The 27,244-nt window shown below is 33.3% G+C and overlaps 1 protein-coding gene across 1 annotated transcript in view; it reads right to left on the reverse strand.

Annotated features, from left to right (window-relative positions):
- Positions 1-18,439: 18,439 nt before the first annotated feature.
- LOC118199389 (uncharacterized) overlaps positions 18,440-27,244 on the reverse strand; it is a 103,485-nt gene continuing 94,680 nt past the window's right edge. The window contains exon 12 of the mRNA XM_035371236.2: positions 18,440-26,503. Within this exon, the coding sequence (XP_035227127.1) occupies positions 26,337-26,503 (167 nt within the window). The 3' untranslated portion in view covers positions 18,440-26,336. The remainder of the gene's footprint in view (positions 26,504-27,244) is intronic.

Raw genomic sequence — 27,244 nt, forward strand, 5'->3', positions numbered from 1 at the left:
AGTTTGAAGGTCAAGTTTATCAAGAGTACATAAAACGAATATCATTTAACATTTCTTTAAACTTTAAAGGAAAAGAAAATATTTTTTCGAGCGAGTAAATTAATTAATAAATTATTTATTTTGAGCAAATAAAGTACGAAAATCCGAGTATAAATTATCGCGAAAGTCAACGTTTCTTAACACATGCTCCACAATTTCCTGTACGCATCGCGGAGGGGGAAATTCTCGCTGTCAGGTTCCATCGTCAAATCCCTTGGCTTTTCCCTCCGCTTCGTAGCGACACTACAGCAAACTGATTTACATTACGTTATTGGAACCTTTCTTTCTTTACATAGACATTCTTACATTAAAACAGAGTACATGGGGGCTATTCTAGCCTCCAAAGTACCGTATATTAAAATTAAACCGATTTTTTGTATACGAGAATGGGAAAGTATTTTCTTTAGTTGAACATGCACTGCACATGCGTGTCTTAGGATTCTCGAGGTTACAGGAAACAAAACTTGCCGGAAACTTGCTTTGCCTTTCTAAAAGACAATCTGATTGGAGCATGGACGGCGAGGGTGACGGTCGCTCGTGTAACGAGCTCCCGCCAACGCAGGGCAATTCTGGGAATTTTTGTGATAATAATGATATTATTGATCATGATATGAGTGAGATTAGGGATCAGGCTCCCTCTGTGCAATCAGCATCGCCAGATGACGAACGCATGAATCTTGTCATACAGTTTTACGACCTGAAACAACAGTTTGAGGCGATTCAGCGGCAGAAGAGCTTCATGAAGCGAACTCCTACTCCGTTAGATGCAAGTGGATACGACCAGCTCGACTGGGCGGGTAAGTCACTTTTTCACAAGTTTAATGATATTGCTAATGCTCTAGATGTACCCATTTTTCACCTTCCCTCAACCAGAGAGGAATTTCTAAATATATTGGAGAGCGAGCGCTTAGCCAAGATGGCTGCCGCTCAATCCACAGAAGATCCTCGTAAGCAAGAGGCATCTATTCCCACGCACGAGGTGCGGGGGAAACCGGTCCAGTCGACGTCATCGCGGAAGCGAAAGACGCAGACAATCGACTCTGACGGGTTTATCACCCCCGCGGCTCGAAAGCAAGGGAAGGCGCCTATTGTGGATCTCACAATAGATGATTTGGCACAAAACGCTAAAGAAGCAAATGCTACTATTCCAAATTCCAAATTGCCAACCACTTCAAAAAATGCTACTCCTAAAAAGGAGAGGAGTACTAACAAGTACGTAAAAATTAAAAATTCCTTAATCAGCGAACAAACCAATGACGCAGAAATAGCTACTGCAAGTACTACTGAGGGAGTTAATTTCGAGCAGGCACGGAACGTACCTCCCCACCGCAGTCTGAGATTTCGGCAATACATCTCAAAAGCAGCAAGAACTGGAAGACACAAGTGTCTTTCATGAGAGAAATTGCCCCTAATTTACGGAGCATCCTGACCCTATCTAAAAATTTTTGTTCAGACAGAGCTGGAGTTCAGGGAGGTCACCCGCTGGATGAAGCAAGCCGGCATCCAGTTCAAAACTTTTGATCTCAAGCAGGACCGGCCAGTCAAAATTGTCATCAGAGGCCTCCCTGTTGAAACAGACGTCGGGGATATCAAAGAGGAAGTTGAGGCGATGGGATTTAAAGTGCATCGCATCGTTCGGCTTACTCAGCCTGGCTCCGGACACCCAATGCCACTTGTTTATTTACAAGTCATCCCACACCCCTTCCTCGATCATCTGTTTGCCGTCACTGACATGTGGGGTACAGAGATCAGCGTTGAGCGTTACCGCGACCGCAAGGGCCCTACTCAGTGCTTTCGGTGCCAGGGCTTTTTCCATTCTTCGGAACTCTGCACCCTTCCAATCCGTTGTGTCAGATGCTCTGGACCCCATTGGGCACATGAGTGTACCAAAGGCTTAGATGTACCTGCCACTTGCTGCAACTGCGGTGGAGATCATCCTGCTTCATATAAATCTTGTCCCCGCTACCCAGGTAACAAACGGGCTCGCGGTAAAAATTCCGCGCCTAAGACTAGGGCAGCTGCTCAGACAGCCCCCTGCAGGGTTCTTCTAAGCCCTAAGCAACTGCTGAGACAAGACGTCCCATGCCTGCTCCCCCAAGCAACGTCAGTTCACCATCTTATGCACAGATGGTGAAGAACACCACCGAGCACGGATTCAAATCCACGAATCCAAGACTGCCGGTTGCAGAAGCACCTGCAGCCCCAGCAGTGTCAGCCACAGCAGAGTGTAGCAATGATTCAGACGATGTCTTTGCATCTACACTAAAATGCTTAACTGAAATCTCCCGCGACCCAGCGGTAGACAAGCATATTCTGCTCCTTGCCTTCAAAAAAGCAATGCCTAAACTCAGGCAAGCAGATGCTTTAATGAGGGCATTTTATATTTATGGAAGCTATATTAAGCTTTCAACCTAATTTGGCTTTTTTAGACCCATGTCTTCTGTTTTTCTTTAATAACGTGATGAACCTTTAATAGTGATGAACCTTTAATAACGGCTTAAAATTCAATTTTATGAATAACAGTTCAAACACCACCAGAGAACTGACCATTTGCACGTGGAATGCCAATGGATTAACATCGAAAATTCACGAAGTTCGTGATTTTGTAGTAGAGCACGATATTGACGTGTTTTTAGTCCAAGAGACTCACCTTACCCCAGGGAATACTCCCAAAATTGGGAATTATGACATTTATTGTACTGACAGGGTGTCACAGGGCAGAAATCCCTGTGGTGGCACTTGTATCTATGTGAAGCGTTCGTTAAAGCACCACATGATACCGTCCCCTGATTTAAAATTTTTGGAAGCGACAATCATCAAAATTTTCCTTCAAAATTCCTCCCCGCTGATAATAGTCTCAGCTTATCTACCTCCACTGTCTAGAGCACGTGGAAGGCCAGCTTTTCCTGTCAGTGATTTTGATAAACTTTTGAATATTTCAAATCACCTAATAATTGCTGGTGATCTAAATTCACGCCATACCGCATGGTTTTGTTCTAATAGGAACAGGTATGGTATTAGTCTAAATTCATGGTGCCAGAGTAACCATGTACAGATCATAGCTCCTACCCTCCCGACTTTTTACCCTGTTAGAGGGTCCCCTGCAGTTCTTGATCTGGCTGCCTTTTATAATATATTTTTTCGGCATGAGATAAAAGTGATTCAGGAATTGGACTCTGATCACTACCCCGTTTTGATAACCCTAGATATTCAAAATCGGTACACAAAATTAGAGGAGCAAATCTCAACAAATTGGGACGACTTTAGATTTATTTTGGAAAAAACTTCACTCCCTCCCATCAAAATTTCCAGCAATTCAGACTTTGACAGGCATATCAAAAGTCTGGAGTCTTTACTGAAAGAAGCGAGAGCTGCGGCTTCAAAACCACGCAAACACCCAGGTGCTAGGCTCTCACCTGAGACTAAATTCAAAATTAAGCAGCGAAATTACTTGCGAAGAATTTGGCAAAGGTCACGAGATCCCAATATCCGTGCCCAATTTCGCAAGATACAGAACGAGATAAGGACCGAAACCCGCTTATTAAAACAAGCGGAGTGGAAAACATACATTGAGTCCCTAACGACTGAAGACAAATCGATTTGGCGCGCAGCCGCCCGATTACGCAAACATAAAACATACATTCCGCCCCTTCAAACGGCCGATGGCGCACAGATGGCCTACACTGACTCAGAAAAGGCGAATGTCATAGCTGACAGCCTTGCAACTCAATTCACAACAAACCACGACTCCTACTGTAACCGCCCGGTTACACAGGGGCGCATACAAGCTCGCGTTAAAGATTTTTTAACACAACCTATCACAACTGAACTCATGGTTTTCATAGATAAATTGAAACCTGACAAGGCACCTGGCATAGATTCTATTTCGAATCGCATGATCAAAAACTTCCCCCCTATGTTTATCGTATGGATCACGGTACTCATAAATTTAATGCTCAGGAAAAGCTATTTCCCCGACTGCTGGAAAATAGCAGCAGTCGTCCCCATTCCAAAACCGGGACAAAATTTAAACCTGCCCGTCAATTACAGACCCATAAGTCTGTTATCTTCTCTCTCTAAGATCTATGAATTTGTCTTACTTAATCGCCTGAATGAATTCTGTCGGGATCAAAATTTACTAATCCCGGAACAATTCGGCTTCCGACCTAAACACTCCACGGTACCCCAGTTACTCCGTGTAGTGGAATTCATTCATGAAGGCTTTCGTAAGCGAGAGAAAACTGGAATTGTCTATCTTGACGTTGCCAAAGCCTTTGACAGGACTTGGCATGACAGGATTATTTACAAGCTCATGCGGCTTGGTTTTTCGGCCCATCTCATTAAAATTATTAACTCGTACTTGACCGGACTTGTTTCCGCGTGCGAGTTAACCATGAATTCTCCTCTCCCCGCCCAATCTATGCTGGGGTGGCTCAAGGTAACCTCCTCGCCCCTGCAATCTTTAACCTTTATGTAAATGATATTCCTAAGGCCCCAAATATCGATCTTGCGTTATACGCAGACGATACAGCCATCATTTCACAACACTCCAACACCCTCCAGGTAATCTCACAATTGCAGAGTTACCTTTCGACCTTAGAACTCTGGCTCGGTCTGTATAAAATCGAAATTAATGTCGCAAAATGTGCTGCCACTATGTTCATCCGAAGAAACATCCCAAGTTTACCTAATTTAATGCTCTTCGGTGAACCCATTCCCTGGGTCTCTTCTTACAAATATATAGGTTACAAATATAAAATAGGTGTTTTACTAGACTCAAAATTAACTTGGCAGCCTCACATCCGCAAAATCATAGCGGGTCCGACAGCTGTCAAAACCGCCCTACGCCCCCTTTTAGCTAGTCATAGCGACCTGTCAACTGATAACAAAATCTTGCTCTACAAATCAATGATTAGGCCGATTCTTACGTATGCGTGTCCCGTATGGGGCCCATGTGCACTGACTAACAGAAAACATGTCCAAATTTTTCAATCTAAAATGCTTCGGCAAATTCTAAAAGCTCCGTGGTTTGTACGGAACGAAGAGATTCATAACGACCTCAAAATTATGCCAATTAATCGCTATATACAGCGACTTTCGGAAAAAATTTTCAAAAAATATTCAACGTGTTGCAAATCCTGTGCTTCATATGCTACCCGTATACGATCCTGCTGTTGCTTCTTCCCGGAAAAGACCCAGAGCGGTTCTTAACAGGGAATATTCAGCTCTGCCATTCAAACGGGCTAGATATGAGCACACTGATAGCCACGTGAATAACTACCTCTCGTTCCTTAACCCCCCCCCGCCTTTAAAGTTCTTTAATGCACACGGCATTAACTCGAGGAACCTCCTTTAACGTTTCTTTAATCAGAAACATCACAGTCAAATAGGACTGATTTAAAATACTTTAACCTATCAAATGAAATAAAACTGAAAAGATTGTTAAATTATAGCTTCTCTCTTCCTTTAAAAAGGAACTTTCTTAGGCGCTTAACAGCGTCCTTTTTGGCCTTTAAAAACCGCATTGAATAGCGGTCAAAAATGAAACTTCTCCCTCCCAGCTGATCACTGGCAGAACTACTTTTTCGACCTGTAAACAGGTTCCCCCCTCGAAGAACGCGCATCGGAATTCCCCTGCGTATTCTTCATCTGACGTATGCAAAGAAAATGATTATCAAGGTTTAAGGAAACATCACCTTTTATTTTTCTAGTCAAAATTTTTATGGCTGCCCCTATCTAAATTATTCTCGCCCGTTTTCGGCGCAAAATTAAGACCTTCTGAGTTTTTTGCCTTTTTTTGACTCAGTGTGAAGGCACTTACTCCAAGTCATTCGGCTTATCAAAATTTTACCCTATTTGACAATCCCCTCTTTCGGATGATTTAATTTCCTTTGAAGATGTGGAGGTAAAGGCGTAATTGCCTATTAACTCCGTAAATTGCACTTCCTTGATCCTTGATCCTACGCCAGCTGCCCGAATGGTGCTCATCCGATACATAATTCGCCAACAAAGTGATCGCTTCCAACGCTGGCGCAAAACTCGCTTTTTTTGGGGATCGGCGTATGACATTCCCTGACTTGTCCAGATTTTGACTAAAATATTTAAATTCCCTGACCTTTTTGGTTAATTTTCGAATTCCTTGACTTTTTTCGGTTTTCCAGGTAGTGTGGCAACCCTGTTGAATGGACAAGTCCGATGAAAAATGAACAAAATTTATTATTATCACAACAAATAAAACAAAATGCTTCAGTTTCCTCAGATATTCATACAGTATTACAATATTTCACAGTAGTTATCTTTTAACTATTCAAACGTTTAACAGAATTCAAAACAGCTAGAGAAAGCTAATCCGTGAATTCGCTACAGTCAACAAGAGCAGTTTCCTAAACAAACTCTTAAAACAACTAACTAACGAACGAATTGAGAGTTTTTCATGTCGCTTACATAAGCTTTTTAAATTCGAAAAAGATTTTTTTGCAGTTTCTCGAAATCAAAAAGAGATATTTATTTATTAAATGTTAAATGCACGTGCTCTTCTATTTTCCGGCTTAGCTTTCTACTAATATTCGCCACGTGCTGCACTGCACGGGGAATAAAACAATTTATATTTCTACCAACATTAGCTATTTAAATGCCAAATCCTTAACAACAGATAAATGAATAACAAAGAATTGCTTTATTCTAAAAAATAACTTCTGTAAACGATTACAAATTTAAAAAAAAAGAGAGAGAGAGAGAACATTCTATTCCTTTCTTTTTTATTCTTTTGTTTTTATTCAGCAGAATAGCTTTCCCCGGGAAGATATCAGTTATTTTCAATATGAACTTCATTTTCTTGGACTAAGCATTGCATTCTGTTCACCGTACTCTCTACAGCTGAATGGAACATTTCAGAAGGTATGTTCATAACAGCCAGTGTTACGACACTGGTATCGACTACGTAATCAAGATTTTGCAATTTTTTCCCGTGTTTTATGCAAAATTTTAGCTGTCTTAAAGTGCCACATTTTCCCCTATCGGCAACTTTTAGAACTAATTTGTTTTTCGCGGATTCCTTTTTCAATAGTCCTTGCACAAAAGGGATAGTTCAAGCTACAGAGGTCTCTTCTGAGCACCGTCAGTTTAAAAAAAAAAAAACCCTGTCCTTGATACGGTGACAAAAGTATGAGCTGTGGTATACTGTGAAAAAAGTGCAAAGAAAATCATTTCAGCATCACTGAAAAAAAAAAAAAAAAAAAAAAAAAAAAAAAAAAAAAAAAAGATTTATTCAATGCTTTGAGTTAATAGTTACTTATAAAGAAAATTAATACATTTTTTCTAAATATTAATGTCTAAAGGCCCGTCCACACGAGTGCGCTTGAAACGTAGCTGACGAACGCGCTTTTACGTTACCAGCGTAAAAGCGTCCAAACGAGTACGCTTGCGAAGAGTGCGTTTAACCAATAGAATTATTTTGGGTAAAAATCACGTGACGCTGTAATATAGCGTCAACAGACGACACCGGAGTGATACGGCCTTCTAAGTCTCGGTGGTGTCGCAACAGAGCCGTATCTTATTACTTCGCTGTTCTTCTGTATGTTTGCGGCAAGTTGTCCGAATCAGATGATTTTTTTATAGCTGAAACTTTACTATTATGTACACTGCTCAAAAAAAAAAAAAAAAAAAAAAAAAAAAAAAAAAAAATGGGACAGTGCTATATCTCCCGTTCTACTGGGCCGATTGACAAAATTCAAACTACGTTTTTCATGTCTCGAAAGCGCGACTTAGGATATATATTAGATTTATATATAGCACTATTCTAACATAGGTATTTTGACACAAAATCGGACTTTTTCTGAAATAACATACCAATTTTTTTACATATTTCGATTCTACGACTCAAATTATGCCAGAATACCAAGTTTTGTAAAAATCGTACGAATAGTTTTTAAAATATTAGCTCTCAAAATTTTAGCTCCTCAATGTTAATTGAATTTGGCAAATATTTATGAATATCTCTTTTTTTATTAAACCTTTTTGATTTTTTCTCTCACATTTCAAAATTTTGGTTCATTCCAAATAAAATTTACCCATTTTTTGCGTTTTATTTTTTAAATTTCTATTTTTTAAATAATTTCTATAGATTTTTCGAAAAAAAATTTGAATTATAACCTATAAAAATTTTACCATCATCTTAAAGTAGGTGTATTTTTAAGCATATCTGCAAAAAATTAGACTTTTTTATTCAAAATTTTCTAAGATATACACGAATTTACATAATTTCGCGTTTTGAAATTTGGCACCTTTTTTTTGAGCGATAATAACGCCAAATGTGGTGTATGGATTTTTGTTACACTGAATTGCCACAGCTATTTTTAACCTTAAATTTCAAGTAAAATTTTACGGAAAATTAATTATATGACATTTTTTCCCTCAATGATGCGTAATAAATATTTATTAATACTATATGAAAGGCTATTTTTTTTCAAATTATAGATGATATTATTCAAATTTTTAACTATTTTTTTTTAAATTTCTCTCGTATCTTTTCTTTTTTTAAAAAATTTAAGAGTAAGTTTTTGAAAGAGTAAATTTTTACCTTCGGCGTTTTATCGTCTGCTACTTTACTTCGTTTAAATCGAATTGTCTAAAACTGAGAATTTTCGTTTGATATTTATTTGAATTTTATGACATTAACTGCATAATTTATTTCTAAACAAACTGTTGCTTTTGAAGTGGCTGAAAGAGCGGCTGATACTATTATCCATATTTTTAAAGCACAATATATTTTTATAGAAACATAAGATTTAGAATAATCATTTTTTATAAAAGTCAAATTATGATATAAACATACAACCCTCTAGAGACTGAATTAATGGAAGTTCAATGGTTATGTAGAAATGATCTGCAGCTACTTAATGGCTGGATAAATCAGCAGATTCTGTGGACAAGTAAGAATAATTATATAAAAGACACCAACATTCTGGATTCAATAAACAACGAGGATACGATGTTTACTAAATGAATTTAAGAAGTTTTAAAACATAAAAAATCAACTCATTTTTTTTCCTAAAATGTATTTTTGTGCGTAGCGTATTTTCATTATATCCTTAAAATTCTAATTTAGAATGTAATTGTCAAGAACTGAATCCTAATCATCAGTAATATAATAAGTAATTATTACGGTTATTAATAAATCCTTCTTATAAAGTAATTGAAAATATTTCAAGAAACTTTCTGTCTGAATGCAAACATTTTTCTATGCAAATATTTTTAATTTTATATTAATCAAGATTGCACACCATATTACTTATTTCCACTTCAATTCTTACCGTCAGTTCTAGTAGAATTTACAAATCAATTATATTTAATTAAGGATTGGATTGGATTATTTAATTATGGCAAAGCACACGAGGGCTATCTGCCTAAAGGGAGGGATGCCTTCGTGGAGGACTTTCTATGGGAAACTGGCTCGTATACACGTTACACATGGGGAAAACCACGAAACCGCACATGCGGCCAGCTCGTTCGCGGGATTCGAAACTCGAACTGAACTACCAGTGTTCAGCGTCTTTACCGCTCGGCCGTTGGTGGGCTATTTAATTAAGGAATGACCATCTAAGTTAAGAAACAGCGTACCGTAACAACATTTCAATTATTGGTTCCGTATCTTTCATGTTACTCCCGATTGGCTAGCTACATGATTTTTAATGAGTATTCGGATTTTACTAGTAACTTCACTTGGAAATCGCGCTTAAACTAGGTTAGTTGGCTATTTGAACATAGAAAGAACATGGGAGCTATTTGATTAAGATGCTTTCATAGAGAATCTTTGTAAAGAGAACCTAAAAAACTACGAAAACCAACCATGCAGCCTGGGTTAGAGTGAGCAGCAAACAATTAGTATTTAACAATCTTTTCTTTTTCAAATGCTAGGCAACTGATGAGGCTCCAATTAAATCTCCAATTTAATATTTTATTTGTAAATATTTAAAATATTGTTGTATTCTTTGACACAAAAAGCAGAATTTAAGTTTTGTTAACTCGTTAGTAAACTACCAAGCCGTAGTGCAAATGAATATTCAATTTCTTTGGCAATAATTGTATTCACTTAATATTCTTGGAATATGAGCTAAAGAAGGAACGTTCTCGGAAGATTAAAGAAGTGTTTAAATCCAGTGATATTAGGTTTGTCTTACAAGCTCAGGTTCAAAACGATTCTGCAATTGCCCGAGTAGTTGACTTGTAAATGGATGTGAATTAAGCAGATGACTTTTAATCTTACGTTATTCAGCCAGAAAACGTATTCCAAATGTTTTGTATTGCATGACAATGCATCTTTTCATTATTCAATAACCAGTCGGAGAACCGCTTGTGTTCGGAAAATAAGTATGTATATTCTTCTGCATGTTCTTCAAATTTGTCTTCTTGTGATTTTTTTTCTTTCTCAAAAACTAAAGTTGCCTCTCAAAGGAAAGTTTTTTGACATTGAAGAGACAAAATTAATATGACATCTACTTTTAGAGGCATGTCAAAAACAGATCTCTACAAACCTTCTCTTCCATTACATGCTGTGCAGTCAGACAAAAAGTTACATCAGCGTAAATTCTATAATCTATTTTTATTACACTCTGATTACTTTATTAACATACAGTGAATATATACTAAATCTTTTACTTTAGCTTAAGTAATTCGGAATTTTTGACGGAATTGTTGTCGGAACTAGGACTTAGAAGATAAGTCAAATTAAATATTTCGATAACCCAGTAGATTCAAGTTCGACATTTAAATATTTTATTTTCGGAGGGAGGGGAAATGTTTTCAGTTATGGTCCATTATACTAAGTATATTTGCTTCGATTTTTTATTTTTCCATAAAAGCGAAAATTTTACCCATGGTATACATATAACGCATAGCTTCAAATTAAAATTTAATAATATACAGAGTGGTTATAATTAAAGTTCCACATTGAAACGGTCATAAAAGGAAAACTACTGGATCAAATGTTATCAAACTTGGAAATCGTGTAAAGGAGGTCATGGGAATTTATTTTCCGTGAAAAAAAGGAACTTCGAAACCTCACCACCCGGGGAAGGAAATCGCTCTGTATGCAATATTGTTAAACGAAATATGGGTCGGAATCTAACTTAACCTTTTGTTAAACGGGTTTAATATGTTGTATACCCTTAAGAAACTTTGAAGTAGGCAAATTACCATTTAAAGACGTTAAATTCGATAAATGTCGAGTGCGCCATCCCTGTAAGTGAGAATTTCGTCCGTGAAAACCACGAATTAGCGATTAGAAAATGTGAGATCGCAAATCACTCTCACAAGTGCGTACAATCTGGAAATCGTTTTCTTACAGATCGCTAATTTGTAATTTTTTAAGCCTGAATTCGGTACTAAAACATGAAGATACTGATTCAAAACGCTTTTAATCGATTTGGGCCAAAAAAATCTCTCATGTTATCTATCTAGTTCTATTGCATTCTCCTACTGCATTCGATTGCATAACAGTCATTTCACACCGTTTACTGTTGAATGATAGCTAGTTTTATAACTGAACCATTTTTTTTGAAGAGCAGTCGACAGCTGGACCACTGCGATTGCAGCTCACTTAGAGCCAATATTAAAATGTTTCGTGATACATGAACTGCAGTAACGTGGCATTTTAGATACTACGATTTTTATGCAGGGCTGGGCACCACCTCAAGAGCGTCGCATAGTTACTTAGGCAACATTTCACGAATGAACGTCTTATAGGCCAGCACTTCCCCTCTTCCCATCAGACCTCAACCTCTGCGACTTTTGCTTATGAGGTTATCTCAAAAGCACTGTTCATGGTGATAATCTAAACAATTTGGCAGAAATGAAAAATGTGATACACTGATAACATTCCTCCTGATATGTTATGTGTAACGTGTATACGAGCCAGTTTCCCTTAAAAAGTCCTCCACAAAGGCAGATAGCCCTCGAGTGCTTTGCCGTAATCTAATAAACCAAACCAAAACCAAACCTGATATGCTAAGAGCTGCTGTTGAGAATGCAGTAACATGATTTAACTTGCTTTCGGAAAATGCTGGACGCTACATTGAACATGCTTTGTAACACGTTTCGGAAAATATTAAACACATTTTAAACAGATGTTTTCGTGTCTTATTTCATTTAACAATACTGTATACAGCGCCATTTTTCCCCTGATGGTGAGTTTTTGAACTCTTTTTTTTTTTTCCGCCGAAAATAAATTCTCATAACCTCCTTTACACGATTCCCAAGTTTGATAACATTTGGTCCGGTAGTTTTCCTTTTATGACCATTTCAAAGTGGAACTTTAATAATAACCACCATGTAAAATAAGCTTTAAAAGTTTGACAGTTTGGTTCAAGTCCCAACTTTAAAAAATATATATATAAATATAAATTTTTATATTAATTCTCTTAGAAAGCATGTTTTAAGAAGCTAATTTTTCTCTCGCGTTATAGATTGTATAAAAAAAAATGATCTTTAATATGATTTAGATTGTTTCAGCCGATATAAGAATTGGGTTACTCTGTGGTACAGAATAAACCCTGCTGAACTGTTTTATTTCTTTGTCATTTAGCAAAAATCTTTTAATTAAAATATTTATCCTTTGGACTTCGCTTTAAACTTTATTTATAGCTAAAATGACTAGAACATGAAAAGCTGTCTTTAGCTGAAACGCAATTCATATAATTGATATTTTAAAAAATTGACAAGAATGCAAAATGTATGGAAGTCTAGCAGTCGAAAAATCTTAATTTTCTTGTGTGAGCACTGAAAATAACTGTAGAAGGAAAGAAGAAAATTAGGGAGAAAAGTAAGCAAAAATTTGCAGGGAAATTTGGCTGTCAGACGTACCAAGATGTTCAAAAAGTTAGACGCTTTCGAATATACTTTCAGGATACTTCAAAGAATTTAGGTGTTCAAAGAGAAAACACTTAGACGAGTACACCAGCAAATACCATCAATTGAGCTTGTGTTAACAGAAAAGACTAAACGATATCATTGCAGATTTAAGTGAAGAGCGACTGGTTTTAAACTATATGGTTGTGTAAATTACGTTATAAAACATCATATCGTATCATAAATGGTGAATCCCATGATTTCCTCAGTCGAATTATTTAAAGATTCAGGAGTTTATCCAGTGATGTATGTGGATGTCACTTAAAGATGTTTTTTTTCCCTTCTTGATGAAACAGCGGCCGAGCGGTAAAGTCGCTGAACACTGGTAGTTCGGTCCGAGGTTCGAATCCCGCGAACGGGCTGGCTGCATGGGCGTTTTCGTGGTTTTCCCCATGTGTAACGTGTATGCGAGCCAGTTTCCCTTAGAAAGTCCTCCAGGGAGGCATCCCTCCCCTTAGGCAGATAGCCGTAGTGTGCTTTGTCATAATAAAATAAACCAAAACCTTTTGATGAAACCAGTCTTTCCTTTCATCTCATAGCTTCAAAATGTTTAGCCTCTAAAGACTGATAAAGGCTCTGACGAAATACTTCGTGAAGAACTTTCTTTGTGAAGAAACCAGCTGTCATACGCGGTACACATGAGAAAATCCACGAAAATGCCCATGCAACCAGCCCGTTTACCGGGGTTCGAACCCCGGAGTGAACTACCAGTGTTCAGCAACTTTACCGCTCGGCCGTTTGTGGACCTTTATGAAATGGAAGGCGATAACTTTATTTAAAATGATTGTCAGAAATACCAAAATGTTTCAAAAAGTTGGATACTTTTCAATATACTTTCAGAATGCTTAAAGAAAAAGAGAAGAAAAATAAAATTTTTCGTAAAATTTAGTATCCGTATTTTTTTTAATTAAAAACTCTTCAATCTTATGATATTTGATTCTTGCGATTTCAAAAATAAAATATTTGACTAAAATATGAATAACATTTTAAGAAACCAAATGTAGGATAAAATTGTGTAAAGCAATGGGCACATAAAACTGTTTAAAGCAGTGTATGCAAGTCATCCTAAGTTAAAATATCGGTTATACATCTCTCTTATTTATATATTTTTTTTCTGAACGGAACATTGAAAGGCATGTAAAACTGTGCTTTACTGTATTTTCTCTTTTAATATAGTATGCAGTTTTCAAACGCATCGTCGTCTGGGTTACAAAGTATTCTTCCGAAAAAAACGCAGTTCAAATAAATAAAATCAAATTCTGGAAAATTGATATTAATAAATATATTTAAAATGCTCAGTTCGAAGGAATAAATAGAAAATTTTAAAGCAATTATCTGAAGATACAATGCAACACAAACAATTAAAATAAAAGTATAAAAATTTAAAAATGACCTAAAATAATAGCTATGACGAAAAATATATATAAAGAAAACTATTTGAAAAAATAAAAATAAATAAATAAAAATAAACGCTGCACCTTTATTTACGCAGTTCGAATAGGTAAATAGAAATTTTTAAAACAGTTATTCGAAAAAAAAAAAAAAAAAGTGCAACTGAAACAATTAAAATGAAATTCGAAAAAGAAAAAATTACTTAAAATAATAAGTTAAAATTAAAAATATAATATAAAGAATATTATTTGGAAAAAAGGAACGATGGTGACTTTTTTTCCTAAGGAAACTAGGTTGCCATATATTAAGAAGTTCGCCAAGTGAAGTATTCTTGGCGCAAACTCACAAAAAATGTGCCAACATAAATTTGTGAATTTCTCCGTAAATTTCGCTCCAAATTTTACAAAATTTCATATTTAGGCGTAATTTGAGTCGTAGAATCGAAATATGTAAAAAAATTGGTATGTTATTTCAGAAAAAGTCCGATTTTGTGTCAAAATACCTATGTTAGAATAGTGCTATATATAAATCTAATATATATCCTAAGTCGCGCTTTCGAGACATGAAGAACGCAATTTGAATTTTGTCAATCGGCCCAGTAGATCGGGAGATATAGGACTGTCCCATTTTTTTTTTTTTTTGAGCAGTGTACAATTATTAAGCAGAGGCAAAACCGCAAAAAATGGCAAGAATGGGTCCGAAAGATTTATTTAGAGCGACCTGTTAAAAGAGATTTTTTTTAACTGCCTTGTTTGCGAAAGGAATATCTGGAATTATTAAATTCCTACTATATGCTCACACTCTCCCTATATCTTGTTCAAATTTTCAGTACATAAAATGCTTTTTATTCATCCACTCAAGTTCAAATACAATTTTTTAAACTTGTACTGAATGATACTTGATGTTAATACAGCTTTTTCACATATTAAAATTTTTTAAATTTTTAATTAAACAAATTCTGTTTGTATTTTTATTTATTTATTTTTGTATTTTTAAACTTTTCTTTGTGGACCTGAGTAGGAATTGACTTAATTTTTTTTTGGGGGGGGGATATTACTTGTTTTTTAATTCCTTCAGGCATGAGTATCGACCAGTTTGACAGACTTGCAGATTCTATATCGTATGAAAATTAGGATTTATAAAATTGGTTTGGAATACAGTATATAAAGAGAATTAAATTACTTAATTCTCTTTATATACACCATCCACCATATAATAAAACCAACTTCATATTTTTTTTAACTCGCTCTCCCTTGGTCTTTTTTTTTTTTTTCTTTTTTTTTATTTTTAAATTTAGAATGAGGTTCAAACTTTGGACAGTTTATGAGAAATTATGTGCATGATAAAATATGCAATAAAGTAAAAATAAAGAGAGAATTTATAGATGATATATGATAAAGAGATGCACATATATTACTACATAAGGATTTCTATTTGCACTGCACATTTTTAAACTAAATTAAAAACAATAATAATAATGAATAAAATAAGAAATGAAAACAATAATAATAGGTAAAATAAGAATATAATGATTCACGATTAAATATAAGAAACACGTTTCAAAATGAGAAAAGCTAACTGAATTATACCGTCTACGGGTGAGGTTCGAACTCGCCACCTTTCCATTCCTCCGCCACCAGAGCAGCACGCTAACCACTCAGCTATCTGTGATAACAGTGTTTGTGAAAAATAATGTAACAAGTAGAAGTCGCTGCAAAGGTAATTTCATTAAACTTCAATAAATTATTGCTGTATGACACAAGTTGTAACTTTCCTCCAAAATTTCATAATTCTATTTTATTGAATACTCTTTCACAGTCAACTGCTTTATTTTAGAAGTTTTTATATTGCTGAAGTTAGTTTTTGGTATACTTAATATTGGGATATTTATAGAGCTTTTTATTACACATGTTATAGCCAATATTTATAATAATTAAGGAGAATTTTGTAAGACAGAAACTTTGATTTCGTAGAAACTGTAATTTATTTAAGTTCCTATTACTTACGGTGTCATAAATAGGTGAAGCATATGGATATACTGGTCGGATCATTGCTTAATAAGTATACAGTCTTGCCCTTTAATGAGAATTTTAAATGTATACCAATACGTACGGTTTGAGAAATCTGAAGATGGCGTGAATAATGCTGATTATTTTATTGCTGTATACAGTTATATTTCTAAGCAAAAACTCATCTCTGTGTGGCTCTGACGCCATATTGAAACGGGTAAGCAAGAAGGTTTTCTGATTATGACACGTGATATGAACTTGGTCGGCTATTGGCTATACGCGCGCGTCGCGGGCGAAAAAGCTGAACAGGAGCGTACTCAGTTTTACATCTTCTGCGTCCTGCGAATTTACGCCGGCGTCAAAAAAGTTACGTCAACTACGTCGGGAGCGTCCTCGTGTGGACGGGCCTTAAGATTTCGTTCAGCTTAATAAAAATTTCAAACAATGATAAATTTATTTTTATTTATTCTAGTCATATTGTACTTGATTCCAAATTATTCTGAATTCTTGGTAACAGAGAAGCCATTTTTTTCTCTTAGCTAAAAAGAGCCATTTTGAAATATATTTCATTTTATGGAATAAATTTATATATAAAAATTATGTTCTATTATCTGCAATGCAACTGAGCAAATTATTATTGTAAACTGAAAAACTGACCTGAAATAAAATATGATTTTAATTATTGCTATAAAAATTTTGATTTTTACTGCACATTTTCATTTTTTTTTTATGTTGCCTTAGCGAAGTAAGCAGTACACGTATCCATAAAGCGTAATGGCAAACCGCACATTGAGTTAAACAGTGTTAAACGAATGTCGCATACTGCGCATGCTCAGAAAAGAATTTGGCGTAATAACTATGTTGGCACAATTTGAAAAGAAGATAAATACAGCATATGGTAGATGTACCGCCATCTGATTGTAAACAAATCTGGCGTTTAAAACTTAGTAGAGTATAATGTAAATGTAAATTAATTACTGTGTTAAAATACTATTTTTTGCTGTACTGCTCAAACAACTAGAAAGCTGAAATTATTGCGAAGTAATGTGAAGCAGTGTTTGCATTCAAAATGTAAGATATAGTACTTATGAAATTCTGCACATTCCTCTGGAAATAAGAAAGAATATATATATATATAAAAAAAGAGTTTAAACGGAGATTAAATTCTAAGATGAAAAGCATAAGTCAAATGTACTCTTTAGACAAATAAAAAACTTGTTATAAACAGCAAAGAGACACAGGTTTACAGCTTCCTACACATAACAATTAACGAAGACAAATTCAATAACTCAAGTGCAAGCATAAACATATTCAATGAACCTCCAGCTCCGTGAATTTAATCCTTCAAAAACCAAAACAAAAAGCAGAAACTTTTGAAGAAGAGAAGAATGCAGACAGTTTAACATCCCATATACCTAGAACGCATCCTATCATATTCTAAACTAGGAAGTGATACAAAGTTACTCAGTCCATCACAATAAATTGAGAAGTTAAGGATGGAATTTTGATAAATACAATTTATAATGTATCATATAGATTCTTGACAAACAACATGTACAAACTTTTCGAAAAGTATATTACATGCTTTCAGTTTCAAATTCAGGTTAAAGAGATGTGAAGAGGAAACCGGCTAGGAAAAATATAAAAATCTATTCAAAAAAACAATCTTAAATTTATTTTCTAAATCTGAAATTTTTGTGCTTAATCAATGAGTTAAGTTTCTTTGTAATGTAATTTAGATACTTTATAGCCTTAGATTTATGTATTCTAGTTAACTAAACTGCACATTCATTAACAAAATACTTAACTTGGCAATTTAAAGTCATTCATTTTTTTTTCCTTCTACTACTAGATATGCTGGAAAGTTATATTATAAAAAGTACTAACTTTTTACTTTTTCGTTTTAATCAACATCTGTACTTATTAATTGTACATCTTAAATTAAAAAAGGGGGTAAAAAGTTCCACTACTGAAAAGTTAAATCTGTATTCAATGGAAGAAATTATAAACAAACTATGAAACATTTTGAAACCATTCAAACATTGTTTCTTTTTCTTCATGAAAATGTTTTGTAAAATTTATTTTCCAATAAAAAATTAATTTCAAAAAGTTTATTACAGAGCACAGAATTCAATATTAAAAGATGTTCATACAGTTGCATGCTGATTAAAAATTAGATGACATATTACATAAAAATATTCAATTTTTGAAATCTCTAAAAATGCATTTATTCAGAAAAGTACATTCACTCTAATAAAATCAAAACAATCCTTAATCCATATTTGTGAAGTTAATTGTTGCACTCTTTTGCGAGTTAAGAGAGTGCAAATGGAGAAATTCACACAGAGAATAAATAGGAAAGCACCCCAAGATCAATAAAGTCAACGCTTTCTGATGAACATTTCTTCTTGGAGCAATGATAGAACATACTTTTGGATTGGATTATTCAATAATAGTAAAAAAAAAAAAAAACAAAGAAAAAAAACAAAGAACATACTTTAGAAAAAATAATCATTACACAACATTTAACCATTTCATAATGATAAAAAATTAACTGTATAGCTATCAAAATTTAATGCCATATTTTTTAAAACTGAAACAACAAAATTTAACAAACAAGCACAGAAATGTTTGGTGACACTTATAAAAGATGAGAATCAAGAGCTTTTGCACGATAAGGCCACTTCATACTTGAAAGCTCTCATTTTGATAACTTCCAAAACTAAAGGTTTACTTTAAGTTCCTTATAATTGAAATGCTGAATTTTTTTAAACATAAATAGATATTATATATTGGCACATATGTAAGTTAAGACACAATAACACGCCAAATAAATAATAATTCAGAAGTCAAACAACAAAAATCAGCGTTATATTTACAAAATTTTCACAGGACTAGTTTCGATGGTTTTACCGAACCACGATCTTCAGCTGCAAAACCGCAAATGAACAAGATAGGAAATAATGATTAGGTAAGATAAGAAAGCCAGGACAAGAATAAGCAAGTGGCGCCATCTGTTGGCAAAACCAGAACTAAAACATAATTTCTCTAAAAGCCGAAGGCAAATTTGGGTTGGAATTAGGATCGTTAACTAGAACAGAAAGATTTTTATGAATGTGAAATGCCTCTAGAAAATCCAGTTCTCCAATGGAAGATGTTTTTTGAATAATTTTAGCAGCAGAAAAATTGAAAGTGTGATTTTCGGACCAACAATGTTGAGCAACAGAAGACTTCTGTGTTTCCTTTTTTCTAACATATGCCTCGTGTTCTTTGACACGAAATTTTAAGGCTCTCTTAGTTTGGCCAATGTAAATTAAACCACACTGGCAAGGAATCCTATAAATACCCCAGGAATTCATATCCGGAATGGGGTCCTTGAGTATAGAAGTCCGAATTTTATTGATGGGAGAATTTAGGAGATTATAAAAATTCTGTTGTCATTCCCTTCTTTCCATCAATTAGCTATAAAGTTGCACATATTTTGCAGAAATTTAACTTTCGGGTTGTTTATTCTCCCATCAATAAAATTCGGACTTCTATACTCAAGGACCCCATTCCGGATATGAATTCCTGGGGTATTTATAGGATTTCTTGCCAGTGTGGTTTAATTTACATTGGCCAAACTAAGAGAGCCTTAAAATTTCGAGTCAAAGAATATGAGGCATATGTTAGAAAAAAGGAAACACAGAAGTCTTCTGTTGCTCAACATTGTTGGTCCGAAAATCACACTTTCAATTTTTCTGCTGCTAAAATTATTCAAAAAACATCTTCCATTGGAGAACTGGATTTTCTAGAGGCATTTCACATTCATAAAAATCTTTCTGTTCTAGTTAACGATCCTAATTCCAACCCAAATTTGCCTTCGGCTTTTAGAGAAATTATGTTTTAGTTCTGGTTTTGCCAACAGATGGCGCCACTTGCTTATTCTTGTCCTGGCTTTCTTTTCTTATCTAATCATTATTTCCTATCTTGTTCATTTGCGGTTTTGCAGCTGAAGACGGTGGTTCGGTAAAACCATCGAAACTAGTCCTGTGAAAATTTTGTAAATATAACGCTGATTTTTGTTGTTTGACTTCTGAATTAGTACATATGTAAGTTAACAACATATTCATTCATGCTACTTAACTACACCTCTCTTTACCACAATCTGATGTGGTAAAAGCATCAAACAAGTCCTCTGTAACATGGTATTAAACTTAAGGATTAGGATATTCTCTTTCCTGTTACACTGTACTGAACTGGAAGATATAATGTAGCACAAATAAGAAGCATGAAGTTATCGACCTACCCTGCTATGTCAGTTCTATTTGTGGTAGTGGCACATTAGGCACAAAAGGTAATTTAAGTTTCTAGAGAGGTAGTTATATGCATAATACTAGACACACACTACTATTTTTACAGCCTTTATAAATCCTGAAGAATTTTTTTTTTTTTTTTTTGATTTAGTAAGACAATGCACTGGCCCACCGAGTTACTGCCATTCATATACAGCTCAAAAGACATATATACAAGTTTCACATTCCACTGGCGTTAAAGGATAGAGGGATCTGAAAGTTAGGTGTGCTTACAGCTATGTTTTGACCACCACATACTGATTCAATTTTAACTAAGTACAATAAAATAAAAGTCTAGACATATGGACGTGGTATAATATTTATTAAGAAATTTCAGGCAGTGTTGCAACAAACAAAGGTTAGAAATATTCTAGCATGGCATTGCTCCATCAGAATGCTAAGTATCAGTCATGCTAGGTAAGACTAACAAACTTTTACAGATGCAGTTTCCTAATGTTTCAGTCATTTGGAGAATAAGACTAAAAATAAATATGCTATCCTTTTATATTTTTGTGTATATGTAACATTTTAATTTGATTTCCATCAGTATGCTCCATTTTTTAAATTAAATATACCACCATAGTAATGATAGATGAAATGTAAACTTTTGAAGGTAGCAAAACACATTCAGATTCCTTAGCTTTCAGATTTAAAAAAAAAAAAAAAAAATCTTGGTCAAATCTACTGTATATGAAAATTTAAGTTTTAACAAACACTAATTTTATAGAATAACTATATTTTAAAGAAAACATACAAGAACTGCTCCTTTTTAAGGTGCAAAAATATTTTTTGCATAAATATTCCTAATTCTAATTTGGTATGCTCTTCTACTAATCACACATGAACTTGCCAAACAGTTCAGAATTTATTTTCATAACAAAAAAAATTCTTGAACTTCGTCATACCAAACTATTTAAAATAAATTTTGACTTAGACATCTTTTAGCAGGATGGTACAAGAAGCAACTCACCATTGCTGTAATATAGTAAAATTAAACAGCTCACTTCAAAATACATGACCCCTTTCCAAATGATTTAACATTTATAACTCAACTTCGAATTTAAAATGATTATGCAAAACAGATATACCATTAATATCATATATAAAACTAGACAGCATGACTTCATGAATCTTTAAAGGTTAACAGCCAAAATAATTTCAGAGATTATTCATGCTCCAATATCAAATGCAATACAAAGTCAGAGATCCAGACACTGTCAGATTTATGATGATTAGAGATTTTAAACCATCAGTTTAAATTTAGTAAAATGTCATGCAGAAATTACTAAAATAAATCTTTATTAACTTAAAAAAGAGGTATTTTGTGCAAAGAAAGATATTGCCACCATGTGAAAAACAACAAATTGACTCGAAACTGAAATGGCGATATTTTCTGTATTAAAAAGTTTACTCTTGATATTCGCCTTTCCATTAACTGATTGATGACTGAGGTATTGTCATCACAATGCAAGACTTCATTTATATCATTTAGTATTTCTTCTGATAGTTTATTAATTCAATTTTTTTTTGGTTTGTTGTGATACACAAAAATTTTCTGATTTGCAGTTCTCATCATCATCAAGAAATATGCTAACTGGCTATAAATTATGCAAACCATTTAAAGAAATATCTGCAGAAATTTCTTCTCATCCTGCAATGTAATACTCATCAGGTTTTATATTAAAATATTTCTAGAATTTTTGGACGGTCTTATTTCTGCATCGGTTTTTAAGAAGCTACTTATATCTTCATTCCAGAGCATTTTAAGTTAGGATATCCCTCGGCTGGTTTATGGGTGTGTAAGTTTCGAGGAAAGAGTAAAACAGAGATATTATTATTTACTAGAATTCCACCTATAATAAGGTTAATAACAGATGAAACAAATTAAGAGACTGCTTCAAATCAGAAACTTCAGGGAAGAGGACAATTTGCTATGTTAACTGAACTTAGATTCCTTAGAATCTAATTTCTTCTCCTTCCCCAGCTGTTATACCAACAAAAGAAAACTAGTATAAGCAACAAACATCCTACTCAAATAAATATGTCTTGGAGTTTATTGTTTAGGTCAGATAGAAATTAGGTCACTCATAATGTCAATATACCTGGATTAATGTATTGTCACTGGCCACAATGTGCTGTCATGGCAAGCAAATGTTTGAAAACGACATCTTGGTTAGCAGGAGAAAAATCGCTTTTATGGCACAAGCACTTTCACTGAGTATTATATTGCCCACTTTTAGACTTTCTGTAAGAGTCTAATTTTTTCCTCCTCTTTTTTATTTTTATTTTTTTTTTTTTTTTCTTTGGCTACTGGTCTGGAGATTTCAAACTTTGTACTACACCCTATAGGAAAACGTTAGGAAATACACATATTCTTTTCTTGGGATTTATTTTTTTAATTCAGAAAGATACTACCAAACATTAGAAAATTTACAAAAAAATTATAAAATGATCTAGTTTATAGAGTAATCTGATAAAATTTTTGATGATAAATTAATTCACAAAATGATACATGACATACAAACACACTTTTCTTATAATTTTTATCTCACTTTCCTTCTTATTTTATTAGAAATGCCTTAGAAAAATAGAAATCTGTGCTAAAATATTATTATTAAATAATGGGAAGTAATAAATTACATACTAATTATTATTAGAAAAAAGGGGGGCCCAGAATTTATATGACGCACAAATTTGTTGTTTATACATAGAGCAAATCTTCCACTAATGAAAAGATGCTTTTAGATTCTTTTTTCTTTTACAGAAAAATAGTTGCATATATTATATGTTTGCATAATTAATTGAATATTGCATGCACAGTAAATTTTTTCTAAAATTAGAAGCGCTTTTACAGCAATTTAAACTTATACAGTCTAATATCAAAGTATACAGTCTAGTATACAGTCTAATATCAAAAAAACGATACTGTTCTCTGAAATTGCCTCATATTATTAAACATGCTTCATAAATAAATAAATTCATTCTAATTCACAGTGATACAAATGGCATTATAATATAGCTATAAACCATATTAAAATAAATTATAGGGAAATTTTCAATTGCTTTCTATCTCCATACACATTTTTTCTATATACAATAGGCACTTATTTAACTGTCCAAAATATTGCATAGTTTACAGCAATGAATCACTTAATGTACCATATTATGCAATATTTAGGAATACAATATACACTTATATAATACATGATATGTTATATGGATATACTAACGTATGAAGTCAATTATTTAGGAACTGGAAGAAAATCAAATGTGATAAGGAAAGCTTTGAGAAAATAAATTATTCACAGTGTCAGGTGTAAAACACTAATATTTTGGCAGTTAAGAGAAAATTTCTCTATCAGTCATGCGAGAATTATGCATATCTCTTAAGATGTAAAATACATACTTATGCTCAGCTGTCAAAGCAACATGCTTTATATTTGAAAAAAAAAAAAAAAAATACTTTAAATAATTTTTTATATGAACAATTTTGTATGCAGTCAAATTAATTCAGGGAAAAAAAAAAAAAAAAACTATTTTATGGTTCTATTTGCATCCCTATCTACTAAAAGAATGTTCAATAAATTTTATTAATGTCGTAATGCACATTATTCATTTCAAAAGCAGATGTTTAACACAAGTTATTAAATCTCTATGAATAACTGGATATATCAGAATTTATATGATGCACAAATTTGTCGTTTATGCATAGAGCAAGTCTTCCACTAATAAAAAGATGCTTTTAAATTTTTTTTTTCTTTTACAGAAAAATAGTTGCATATATTATATGTTTGCATAATTAATTGCAGCATTTATTAAATACTGCTGAAGTAATCCAACTGTTTTACCTTAATATCTCAGAGTTACTAATGGCTACAGATCTAAAAAAATATTTTTAGGTTGATATACAACTTCTCTATATATTTATATTTCTCAATGAGAAAAACTTATAAATAAAAATTTTCAAGCATTCTTTCAGCAACTCAGTTGTTTATATATGATTTTCACATATGGTGCAAATTATTTACAAACAGTGCATAAATCTGCAACATGACACAAAATAGAATTCATCTATTTACATACTGCTGCTATAATTTAGTTCAAGGATATTAAAACAATAAAATGACAGCTAAAGTACTAATGGAGAAATAAACAGAAAAAGTAAGGTTTTATCTCTTCAAAATAGAAATTTGTAGTTTATCTGAATAAATAAGAAAGCTTCAAAGGGAAGCATTAAAAGTGTATGGCAAAACCTCTCTTCAAATTTAGAAACAAAATTTTGTTAGTCTTCCAACATGATGCAAACATCCAAAAATCAAAATTTAACTCATGACACATAATGCAAAGCCAAAAATTACAGTGTCAAGCAGTTTGAACCTCTCAAGATTTCTGGTACTCTAACATTTGCAGTTAGTGAAATATCTATATCATATATACAGGTATTTCAACTTATGTATATGATATTCTATAACGGATAAATTTTTAGGACAGGCTTAACAGGCTGACTGAGTGGATAAATCTGCAAAATACTGGTAGCTCACATTTTTTTCAAAATTAAAAGCTGCTTAACATTTTTAGTTTGAATAGGACAGGACAAAGATTTTGCTGTACTCCTTATGTCTGAAGTGAATATAAGATAATTTCCATTGGATAATCCTTCAAAAAGGGATCCTTTAGCGAAGACAATTGGGTATCTTTTGCCATAATCTAGCAATCCAATCAAACTTACTGACACAGATTGGCCAAAATTAGTATATATTTTTTAAAGATATCCTTACACAGAATGATAACAGCAATAAGTATTTATATAAGTTAACTTAGATCAAATTTAAATACAATATATAAACAATATTTATCTTCAAGTACAAAAAGGTATCACATGACTACAAATTATAATAACCATTGCATATTTTTTGGGAATAACACAGACTGGCACTTTGATGTATTTAAAATAATGTACTCACATACATTTATGACAAAAACACTATTAATTCTTTGATAATATTCATTTAATTTTTTCTGAAGAAGTTAAACAGGTTTAGGAACTGTATTTTGATAATTAAAAAATAATAATATAAAATAAACTGTCATAGGGATAAAAAACAATATCTAAATTTTTTAGAGCCATAACAATCAGAATGTACAAAGAATGAGAGAAATAAAAATATGTAATATATTAGAAGAGACTTTTCATACTGAACAGACATTACAATTTACAAGCAGAGATGAAAATAAGAAATGCCATAGAGTTAGGAATTCTTAGGAGAAGCAAAATCAAAGATGATATTTTAAGGCAACAGATGATTGATTCTTAAACATAAAATACTAATCTAAATTTTAGTAGAAATACAACTGAGAAAACAGAATCTCATCTTAACAAGAATATGAGATTGGTAAGTTTTTAACATTAGTAATGAATCTTGTAAAAATAAACCCACTATATTTATAACGTTTGTTTCAGCTATGTTCTAAACATACAGAACACTGAAATCTAACAAAGTACAATAGTTCTTAGCATTACTTTATACATTTCATCTCATGGAATATGTTTTGCAAGTGATACAAACACTTATGCAATTTTTTCATTTGGCAGCAGTTTAACATTAAGCTCCTCTAAATAACATTTCCCAAAATTACAACAATAACACCTTTAAACACTCTACCTTTTTGCACATGGTTTGAAAGATCGATTATTTTCTGTGATGCCACGACGCAATTGCTCAGCACGCAGAAAAGCTGCATAGTCATCTTCCTCTGCTGATTGTTGACGGTAGTAATCAGTTTGGTAAGAATACCACCCGCCTTCGGATTCAGCCACTTTAGCATCTGGGGGAGAAATAAAAAAATTATAATGATCTATTATAAAATTATGCTATCACATATACCAAAATTTTAGAACAGTTTAATGCTTTTTTTTAGTTGGGAGATATCTGCAGCCAAACTTTTTATTTCAATTTTTCTGAAGTATTATACAATTTCAAGTTGCTGACAGCACAAGAACATCATTACAAGCATGTACACACACATATATGTAAATGTGTGTGTGAAATAAACTGGATATTGATAGTGTAGCTGATAATCATGGCAGCCAAATCAAGAACTTGGTGCAATCATGGCAGCTTTAACACTTTGCATTTTTTGAAAAATTATTCTTTTCTAGTACACAAACTTTTTGATGAAGACACAGATATACTGGCTCTAAGGATGCGTGTTTTTAATGAACTTTTACATATTTAATATCTAAAGAAACTGCATTGAAAGCAACAGAAACAGATAAGGAAAAACATAAATGACGATCTCAATGAGACTGACTGTTTGAGTATTGTAAACAATTCATGAGTAACAATTGACATTCAATTGAGTAACAATTGTAAAATTTAGAATTATTATTGTGACTCAAGCTTTATGTGAGAATCATTCATTTTGAAATGAAGCAGTCTAGAACAACTTATTATAAGCAGTCACTATTTTTAAGATGGAAAGGTGAAAACAAATTAAAATTGAAAGTTAAGGAACTTATGCAAGTTAGTTATGGTCTGCAAGTTAAAGTCAGAGTTTTTATTTACA

The sequence above is a fragment of the Stegodyphus dumicola genome, chromosome 3 (assembly GCF_044657685.1).
Source record: "Stegodyphus dumicola isolate Sdum_Otavi_A_Nest chromosome 3, ASM4465768v1".
Taxonomy (NCBI): Eukaryota; Metazoa; Arthropoda; class Arachnida; order Araneae; family Eresidae; genus Stegodyphus; species Stegodyphus dumicola.